General features: G+C 40.5%; 1 protein-coding gene and 1 long non-coding RNA gene across 2 annotated transcripts in view; both read left to right on the top strand.

Moving 5' to 3' along the window:
* Window positions 1–6,299, top strand: part of STT3B (STT3 oligosaccharyltransferase complex catalytic subunit B) — a 59,102-nt gene extending 52,803 nt beyond the window's left edge. The window contains exons 14-15 of the mRNA XM_077778330.1: window positions 1,180–1,392; window positions 4,666–6,299. Coding sequence (XP_077634456.1) covers window positions 1,180–1,392; window positions 4,666–4,746 — 294 coding nt within the window. The 3' untranslated portion in view covers window positions 4,747–6,299. The remainder of the gene's footprint in view (window positions 1–1,179; window positions 1,393–4,665) is intronic.
* LOC144243302 (uncharacterized) lies at window positions 237–878 on the top strand. Its single transcript, XR_013338600.1, has 2 exons — window positions 237–599; window positions 716–878. It is a non-coding gene; the product is annotated as an uncharacterized LOC144243302 (long non-coding RNA).
* Window positions 6,300–10,894: the final 4,595 nt, after the last annotated feature.

Below are 10,894 nucleotides of genomic sequence, written 5' to 3'. Positions count from 1 at the left end.
TTTGTTTTTGTTTTTATTTTTTTTTTTTTTTTTTTTTTTTTTTTTTTTTTTTTAAAGGCAACTGCTTGGTCTCTACACTCATACAAGAACGAACCACATAAATCCTAACTAGCTACTTCAGAAAATGGGTCAAAGATGAGTTTCTCTGGTCATTAATGATAGCATTAAAGGACTTTTTTTTGGTCCTGTAAATTATTAACAATTTTAAGCCATGCTTCTAGCATGCATTCGTTTTGATGCCTTCCCTAGTCAAGGATAATAAATGCTTAAGATAATGAGTATAACTTTTCTGTTGTATAGCTATGCAAGAGCAAGCTATTCCCTTATTAGAGTTTATTTTGTTTAAAAGTTGGATTTGCTTATGCCCTTTGTGAACATAAACCTAGTCTGAGAATTTCTTAAAATCTTCTCCCCTCTACCCTAGTTTTTCCTCTAGAAAAGTGGTTTGGCTTTTCTAACTTCCTTTATAGTTCCTACTTTCTGGATGTAGTATCGCTGCTTAGTTGTGCATTTATTTAACAAATAACATTGGAGAGAGAAAGCCACACTCTGAATAAGATTAAGTCTTCATGCAGCTTACATCCTGGTGGAGGATACAGGTAACTTTAAAAATAAATTAAAAACTTCAGCAGTGAATGCTATTAGAGTAAAAGATAAAGAAATAATGGAGGAGACTTCTCAACCACCAATTTCAAGAAAATATTTCCCTGAATAGGTGGTGTTTGGGCTGAGCCCAAAGGATAGAGAAGAGTCAGCCTAGCAGAAGAACTGAATGAAGAACTTTCAGACTGAGAGAATCGATCAGTGCAAGCCCCTGAAACAAAAAAGAAGTCCCTCTGTGTGTTTCTCTATAAACCTATAAAAAAGGCTTTGATGGATCTCATTTGTCTGTTTTGGTTTTTTTAATGCCTGTAGGCTGCTTATCTACTCTAAGGGTTCAGTGCAGTTCTAATTCTGCTGTGTTTAATTTCTCTCTTCCTGATTTCTTCCTCTCTAGTTAGCAACATATGAGAAATGTGACAAGAGATTACTCTGATTCTGTTTTCCTAGTTTAAAGGGAGAGAGTTTCACTCTGATTATAACATTTACTATCCGAATGTTTTCCAGTACGGCTAATATCCCATACTAATGTTACTTTTCCAGTACGGCTAATATCCCATACTAATGTTACTTTTGCAGCTGGATTTTCGTACACCCCCAGGTTTTGATCGAACACGTAATGCTGAGATTGGAAACAAGGACATTAAATTCAAACATTTGGAGGAAGCATTTACATCAGAACACTGGCTTGTGAGGATATATAAAGTGAAAGCACCTGATAATAGGGAGACACTAGACCACAAACCTCGAGTCACCAACATTTTCCCAAAACAGAAGTATTTGTCAAAGAAGGTGGGTGCCAAGGGAAGTCATTTACTGGAAAACAGTTACTAAAAATTCCTGGTAAATTTTAATTTGCTAGATATCTGTGGACTATGGCTTATCTACAAAGTAAGTATCAAGCTAGCCTACTAAGGCCATTCCTTTCAAGCTGAGTACTTGAGATATTGCAAACAGCAGCCTTTTTAGGATAGCATAGTGGTTATTAGTAAACAAAGCTGAGTGTTCCAGACGCATTCTTGCTTTTAGTTTGGGTGATTCCAATTAGTAAGACTTACTCGAAAATAAGATAGGTCTGTGGCCATCACTTTCTAAACTTTTATGAAAGTAAAAATGCCAAATACCCAAGTAATACAGTTGTGATTGGTTTATTTTCTGGTTAAAGCTAATTTATATTGCGTTTTCATGTTCCATTTTTAGTATGTTGTTGTTCATTGACTAAAAAATAAGTTTGAATTGGTCCAGTGCTGAATTTTTTCAGAAATCATTTCTCTTAAGGTAATTATTTTTAAATGTAATTATCATGACCAAGCTTGTAGGCAGGAATTATGATGATGAGGCTGTTATAGTCCCTTTGTAAGCAATATTTAGAGATATGAAGTATTTTATTGAAGGTCATTATTGCTCATTTAAGCCAAATAGATCTAATCTTTGCTATAAAAGGCACTAAAAATGAGTATTTACATAGGTTGCTCTCTATGGGAGATGGGAAATAATGAGCAGTCAAGTAAAATATTAAGGATGTATTTTAAGGAGCTACACTTAAAATAGTAATTATTAGACCCATTTCAGTCATAAGTCTTGAAAGATGCTTAGGTTTACATTGTTCAGAAGGTTTTTTTTTTTAAATCATTAATGCAGTTGTCTTTCCCTTTGCGTTACTTAAAATAGACTTAAAGTATATTCAAAGTACAGATTATTTCAGTGTCTGCTATAAAAGTGCTGAAAATTAGCTGTATGATATATAAATAGAATCTTTTTAAATCAGTACTTTCTGTCAGATATAGATTACTGTATCTAGAGTGATATATTTAAATATGTTACTGGGAGCTGACATGCATTGTGTTAGTCATATCCAAGTCACTTCGCTGACTTTTTGTACATCAAGTGACAAATCAAATGATCTTGTTTTTTATAGTCAGGTGGTAGGAGAAACTGGTGAGTCACATCAGTGCAGAAGTCAAAGCGAATGCTGCTAGTCTCCAGGCAGTTACTCCTGAGACCTCTGAGCCCAGTTAAGGTCTGCCCTTTCTGAGAGCCAAGGCCATTGAAATAGCTGTCTAACTGATGACAGTGAATTTCCTTATTCTGACCTTCCTTGTCTTCCCGTCATTTCCTCTAAATCAGCAGATGAATGGATCAATAAAAATGAGTCTGTCTTTTGTGCCCAAAACATACATTCTAGTAGCCAACAACGTGGATTTTGAATTTTGGGTTTCCGTGGCTTTCCGTTCTGTTTTATACTAGCACCAGAGGAATATTTGCATTATTCCTCCATCCCAGTGTTTACTTCCGGGGCCGTGCGGTATAAGTGTAGTAGTCACTTGAAAACTTTTCCTGCCACTACTAAACTCACATGGCCGAGACCCTCGGATTGTATTCCAGGGCCAGAGAGGACTCCGGGGCACGGCTCACTGAGGGTCTAGGTACATACTCACATAGACTGCAGTGTTTTACAAGATCTTACAGAAAGGGTTCATGTTAGATACTCTGTAGGTAATGATGATAAGGAAACTAATTCCTTGACCTGGTTTCAAGTTTTTAAAATTATGCTCTCTGAATTTTTTTTTTTACATTTTGCCTTTATAATAATAAGATAAATTCTGGACAGTTTAGCAGCTAATTTTTGTAACCTTAAGGACTGCATTTTACCTGGTATTCTTGTGCCTGTTAGAAAAAATTTTGAATTATTCTAAACTGACATCATAAATACATCGTAAGTTACACAATATGACATTTACTCCAAGATTCTGAAACCACCTCTAAAAGTTGTATTTAAATGTGAAAATTGGGGGTGCCTGTGGAGCTCAGTTGGGTAAGTGTCTGGCTTCAGCTCAGGTCATGATCTCAAAGTTCCTGAGTTGAAGCCCCACATGGGCCTCCACGCTGACATTGTGGAGCCTGCTTCAGATCCTTCTCCCTCTGTCTGCACTGCCCCCGCACATGTGCATGTGTGGTCTCGCTCTCAAAAATAAATAAGAAAATTGAATTCAGTGGTCAGTCTCTTAAGTCTCCAGCCTCTTCTAACCCAGTGCTTTAAAGTACTTGTTTGCAAAAATTATGAGCTTTTTTTCATTATCAGTGGATAGGTCAGAGTGGCAAACCTATGTGTGTTTATGATTTATCTTGTAAATTTTTTGAGTAAGTTCTACCACCACATTTAGTGATTTGTTTCTTACACCAGAAAATATCTGTTGAAAGTATTTTAATGGGATCCTTAAGTGTTTACAAAAATACTATTTTTTAAAGATCTAGAAACTCCCCCCTTGGTGTTTCGTTTTTTTCTTTTCTTTTTTTAATGTTTTATTTATTCTGAGAGAGAGACAGCATGAGCAGAGGAGGGTCAAAGAGAGAGGGAGATACAGAATCCAAAGCAGGCTCCAGGCTCTGAGCTGGCTGTCAGCACAGAGCCCGATGTGGGGCTCGAACCCACGAACCTTGAGATCAGGACCTGAGCCAAAGTCAGACGCTTAACTGACTGAGCCACCCAGGCACGCCTGTTTTTCATTCTTTAAGTTCTTATTTTTCTGCCTAAATTGGGAGGATGTGCCAAGTAATTTTATTTCTCTTTCATCTTTGTAGATAGGTACAATTATCCTCATTTTACACATAACAAAACTTAACTAAGTTAATTTGATTTCTGATACACAACTAATTCTTGGAGGCTCAACCAGGAGTAGCATTAACACTTCCTCATTCCTTAGTCTAGTGTTATATATTCTATCATGCTGAAAATGTGAGTAATTATTACAGCTAAGCATTTAGTGTTTGAGAGGGGAGGTAGGGGCTCATTTACATGATGGTGAGAAATGTATGCTGTGCATTTGAGGAATACGGTGGGAGTGCTTTCATCTTAAAGCTAGGAACTAGTCCACTTTACCTTGGGTCTCTCTGCATACTTCGTACAGAACTGTTATTGGTGCTCATTGATGGCCCACGGAGGCCAGCCATAAGAAGAACTCCTGGGGCTTATTAAGACCATCTTTATCACAAGGCTGGAAAACATAGGTGTAGTATGCTGTGAGCAACCTGCACTAATGCCACGTGTTCTGTTTTCTTTTTTAGACTACGAAAAGGAAGCGTGGCTACATTAAAAATAAACTAGTTTTTAAGAAAGGCAAGAAGATATCCAAGAAGACTGTTTAAATGCACTGTTCGGGTTCCTAACTTGAAGCAGTTGTCCTTGTGAGAACCGGTCTTTGCCTTTAGCTCATGTCATGTTTCACAACAGAGGGTACAGAACCATCACTGGTCCAGAATAATGTACAGAATTTTCTGGCAATGCCTGATTTAAAAAATAAAATTGGCTTATCGAGAACAGCTATTTTCTATTTGTGATGTGAAGCAAGACAGAGCACTGCTGTAAATGTCTAACAGCAGGTTTTTTTTATTGGTACATATTATCCTTCAAATCTGAGAATTTGGACTAATTGCACCAAAGAACCCTCTAATTTGGTCCCTGGCACATGCATACTTGTCAATGTTTTTATTTTTTACAAGACCTACATTTTATTTGAATTACCCAAATAGCAATATGTAAAATACAAATGACAAAATGTGATGTGTTTTTCTTGAACCAGTAAACTAGTACAGGTCTGAGAAAGAGGTATTAGAAAAGTAATTATACTTCCTTGAACTATATTTATTTTCATGTTTCTCCAGTGCAAAGAATGTTTCATCAAATGTACATTTTCTGTTGCTTACTATTTGCTCTAAGCTGCTGTTTCAAAGAGGGACCTCTGAGTAACTAACTGATGCAAATAGTTTTTTACGTTGACACATTATTGCTGCTTTTGGCAGTTGTTTTCACCAGGTACTTACAGAGCAGATCTCATGCATTGTTCATTCAAGGGCTAGATTTCTATCCTTCAGAAGTGTGGCAGCCGCACAAGAGGCTTCTTACCAGGACAGGGTTGGTGTCACTGAGATGAGCACTATGTTTACATGCAGAAGATTGAGGGAAAAAACCCTTAAAGAGGACAGGTATGGACAGGTATCCAAAGTTCCTTTTCTGTGACTCTTCAAAATGACAAAGGATTTGTAAACTTTGCCTGGATTTCTCTCATTTTCTAATAGTTTCGTCTGTCACCATGATTTTATCCTGCTCCGTATATTTTTTCTTTTAATTCTGAAGCATTTGATGAAACACTCTTTAATGCTGTATGCATTTTTCTTACTTTTGTTAAAAATGTGACAATTGTCAAAAAATGCACTAAAGTATAAATGGAGATTGAACATGTTCATTTTCCAGCTTATAGGCAACTTTATATAGACTTGAAAATTTTCTCCAGTTGTTTAGTAAAAGTGAAAGAGAAAGGGTTTTTCCTGCCACAGGATATAACTTTTTTTTATATAAACAAGCATAACTTACCACTGCTTTTGGTGGAAAAGTGCAGAATAGTATGTACCTTTTATGAAGAAAAGTGTAATTTACAATATTCAGTGAGAAAGTTACTGCTGATTTTCTTTTCCAAAGTGTAGAATATACTTTGATTTATAGAATTCATTTTTGACCCAGATGATGGTTCTTTTACAGACCAATAAAATGGCTGAACATTTTCACAAATAAAGTGTAACTAAGTCTGGATTTCTGATACCTTGTCATTTGGGGGATTTTATCTTACTTTGTTGCTTTAAAATTCAATGCAGAGAAGTTGTTGACTGTAGGGGAAATAAAGTTAATTCAAATTTTGTGTTAAGTGTTGTCTTTTACAAAAATTTTATTTTTGAGGGGTGCCTGAGTAGCTCAATCGGTTAAGTGTCCGGCTTCAACTCAGGTCATGTTCTCATGGTTCGTGGGTTCGAGCCCACATCAGGCTCTGTGCTGACAGCCAGCTCAGAGTCTGGAGCCTGCTTTGGATTCTGTGTCTCCCTCTCTCTGACCCTCCCCTGCTCATCTTCTGTCTCAAAAATAAATAAATTATAAAAAATAAAAGAAACTAAACTTAAAAAAAATTATTTTTGAAAGGAGTTACAGAGTAACAAACATGTAATTCCTTCCTTGTTCACTTTCACAAAGCTTTTAGAGAACATGTGTACAGTAGTCCCCCTCGTTTGTGGCTTTGCTTCCCTCAGTTTGTTTCCCGCGGTCAGCTGTGCTGTGGAGGCAGGCAGTCCTCCTCATGCTGCGTCTTCAGAAGGTCACTAGTGGCCTAACCCCCTCACAATACCTGCGTCATTCACCTCACTTCTTCTCTTCACGTAGGAATTCTCTCCCATCATCGCAAGATCGGGAAGTACGGTACAGTGAGATGTTTTGAGAGGGGGAGAGAGACCACATTCATGTAAAGTTTTATTATAGAACTTAAAATTTTGTTGACAATCGCTGTGCCTAATTTATAAGTGAAACTTTATTATAGATATGGACGTGTAGGAGAAAACCATATACTGGGGATCTTGGAACGGATCCCCCACAGATTGTGGAGGGAGATGTAGAAAAAACATGCTAGATTAGTTCAAGCTAGATCTACTATTTGATTTTTCCTTCCTTCTGTTCCAGAATTCAAATCTGATTTTGACTTTTTCTGAGGGAAGGGGGGGAAGATATGTAACCAAGTAAGAACCTTATCTCCATTTAAACAAGGATAGGTCTTATTTAAACAGTCTGCATCGTAGAATCCTCTCAGTAAGAGCAAGAATGATGATCTTCCACCTTTCTCAGTTTTAGGGAACATCATTTTGGCTCAGTGGTTCAATAAAACATACTGTGACCCCATTTGTGGTTTTATTATAGCATGAAATTGAAATTACAACAGTCTAAATACATTGGAATATTCGATAATTGGCTCACAACGTGAGCCAATCTCTGAATTCACATGTGATCACTAACACCAGATATCACAGAAGGAGGTATTAAAGACCTCAGCCTTGAAGTTTTAGGCTATAAAACAGTTTGTGTTTTTGTTCAACATTTTAGAATTGAACAAAGGTGAGTGCTTTCGGGTACAAGTAATGCAGTGGGGCAGCAAATCCAAAGATAAAACTTGAGTTTTCAAACTTAACATTATTGCCTACTCCAGTTTCCATTTGTAGTTTTACTTCATTTGAGTCCCTAAGCCATGAGCCAAAGGCCAGAACCAGAAAGTATAAAAGCATCTTCCAGAGTGTTCCTGCTTTCCTATCTGAAGGGGCCTTAAGATGAAATTTGGAGTTACCGCACCTTTTTTTAAAGTCTTATTTGTGTCAAAAAAAAATATTTAACATAAAATTTACCATCTTCACATCTGTACATTTTTAAATGTACTCTGAGTACATTGTGCAGCCAGTCTCCGGAATGGGCTTCCTCTTGCTGGAACTGCTGCTGCTTGATGTGGGCTTTGTCAGACATCTGCCATGCGGCCCGTAACCCTCACTTTAAGGTAGGTGGAGAAGTGGGTAAATGGAGAGCTCAACAAGAAGCCTGCAATTGAGATGGTAGGAAATTGAGACAGAGCAAATCAAATTTTCTTTTAAAGTAAATTCGCTATTGTGAAACGTAATAGAGAAGAACACAAAACTGTACACCTTAGTGAATTCCCACAAAATAATCAAGTGTAACCACAACCCAGCTCAAGAGAACAGAGTGCCAGGGCTCTGAGCAGAGGTTTCCTCTTGTCCTTACTCAGCCACCGGCCTGTCCCACTTACCCTCCAAAAGGCAAACCCTCTCCTAACTTTCACAGTAATTACTGATTTCTGGTTCTAATACTTCAGTATTTCTCAAATTGCACCTACATTTTGAATACTGTAAATGGAATCCAAGTATTTTTTAAATTCTTTTCCTCAGTTTTTATGAAATTTGTCCAGAATGTTGCATGCATGCAACTGCATTACTTTCATTGATAAATAGTATTGTATGTGTGTGTTTCAGTTTATCTTCACCCCACCTCACACACATCCTATTGGTGGATACTTACATTGTTTCCAATTTCAGATTACAAATAATGCTACTGTGGTAGGAACCCCTCCCTAAGGAGAAAGAAAAAAAGACTTCAAGGTCACCTAGATATGGGTCCAGCTGCCTACATCCCCCATGTTCTTGTAAACTGAAACAACTTAATCAGACTGCATGTTTATGTGTGTTACCATATATGGGAGACAAAGAAATAGAAAATGTATTAAAAAACCTATGCCATATGATGTGGGCCGCTCAGTTCTTTTGGGTACGAACCCAACTGAGCGGTGCCAGCACGAATAAAGTTGCTTCCTGGAAAGAAAAGACTCGGTGTCACGACTCTCGACTCTCGGAGCGAGAATCCTGCAACATTGCCTGGGGGCTCGCCCAGGACTCGAGTCGGTGCACTGCCACCTCCCTTGCCACCAGGGTACTAGCCTCAGAGCACCGGGAGAAGTGACCTCACCTGGTGCCAGCGGACCTCTGGATCCGTAGGGGACTGGCCTATCCCGGCGGGCCGGGGCGAGGGCCCTGTGTGCGCTAACGGAACCCGAGGCCCAGGAACCAGCTTAAGGAGCGCCGCCCATCTGACTGGTAAGAACCCGGGTTCGTTTTGGTGGACCTGCCCCTAAGAGGCAGAAGGGGAGCCTGATCACCTCCCAGAGTTGCACTAGTAAGTCCACAAGGGAAGAGGAACGAAGCTGCAACTCTAAGGCGCTGGATGTAGGGCGATGGGCTGGAGTCGTTGTGTGAATGTGTGTGACTCAGACGGACAACGGGAAGGTTCCGAGCTGACCAAGGGCCGAAGCGAGTGTTGAGTCCCGATCCGCGGTTCCGTGGCGACCTCATACGGCTTAAGGCGGCGTCAGACTTCCTCGGGAGTCTGATCCGGGTCAGGGATTGAAACTGAACCCGCCAATGCTAAGAGGAGCCTGAAATATCTCCGAGAGGAGAGCGGCCAGAAACGGACAAAGCGGGTGTGCGTCCTTTCCAAACTGGTCCCCCTCCTTCCCTGGTCTTCCCCTTCTCATGCGTGAAAGTCGTCTGTTAGGGGGAGGAAATGGGTGGAAAGCAGAGTAAACCGACTCCCCTAGAGTGTATGTTGAGGAATTTCAAAAAGGGATATTCAGGAAATTATGGTGTAAAATTAACTCCTGAAAAGCTCCGGACATTCTGTGAAATTGACTGGCCCTCTTTCGGGGTGGGCTGGCCCTCTGAGGGCTCACTTGATAAGGAACTAGTTGGCCGAGTGTTCAGAGTCATTGCAGGGGACCCAGGCCACCCTGACCAGTTTCCTTCTATTGACTGTTGGCAAGACCTGGTCCTGTCCCGGCCTCCTTGGCTAAAAGTCTGTATTGAAGAGAGCTGTAAAGTAATCCTGGCTCGCCTCACAGCTTCCTCCAAATACTGGCCAGAGGTTAAAAAGCCCATACTGTCAGGAGAACCTGAGAAACCCCGCCACCGTATTTCCCACTGTACCCCTCCCTGCCGCCTGTGCCTCCAGCAGCCCTAACTGCAGAAGCCTCATCGGAGTCTGCCCCCGGCCCCAAAGCCTTACCACCTCTCGCACCACCGACCTCCCCAAGTGTGACTGACTCACCCGAACCACCAGTCTTAACCCCCCATACACCTCCTGAACGGCGGCGACCAGAGAATCAGGCCAATAAAGGCAGCCCTTCCCTACAGCAGCATCGAGGAGCCCAGCAGATGCCACTGAGGGAAATTAGGGGTCCTCTCTATTATGATCAGGAAGGCCAGATCCAAGGAGGCCAGCATATTTACATGTACCAGCCCTTTACCACTACGGATCTCCTGAATTGGAAGCACCATACCCCCTCCTATACGGAGAAGCCCCAAGCTATGACTGACTTAATGCAGTCCATAATTCAAACCCACAAACCCACCTGGACAGACTGCCGCCAATTTCTTTTAACTTTCTTCAATACAGAGGAGCGTTGCCAAATTATTCAGGCAGCTACAAAATGGTTAGAGGAAAATGTTCCATCTGGGACACTAGACCCCCAAGCCTATGCACGGTCTCACTTCCCGGGAAAGGACCTCAAATGGGACCCAAATGACTTAAGTATAGATGGAGGGCTTACAAGGATTGAGCAATATCAAGAAGCTCTTCTAAATGGTGTAAAGAACGGGGGGGAGAAGGCCATAAATATGAGTAAAACATCAGAAGTGCTCCAAGAGCCGGAGGAGAGCCCAAGCCAATTCTATGAGAGATTATGTGAGGCATTCCGTCTCTATACTCCCTTTGATCCAGAAGCGCCCGCCAACCAGAGGATGATTAATGCGGCTTTTGTGGGCCAGGCCCAGGGAGATATTCGGCGCAAGCTGCAAACACTAGAAGGTTTCACTGGCATGAATTTCAGTCAGTTGCTAGAAGTAGCGACCCAGGTGTTCGTTAACCGTG

The sequence above is a fragment of the Crocuta crocuta genome, unplaced genomic scaffold (assembly GCF_008692635.1).
Source record: "Crocuta crocuta isolate KB4526 unplaced genomic scaffold, BGI_CrCroc_1.0 scaffold795, whole genome shotgun sequence".
NCBI lineage: Eukaryota > Metazoa > Chordata > Mammalia > Carnivora > Hyaenidae > Crocuta > Crocuta crocuta.
Note: the sequence above shows the minus strand (reverse complement) of the source record. Positions and strands in the feature narration are given on the sequence as shown.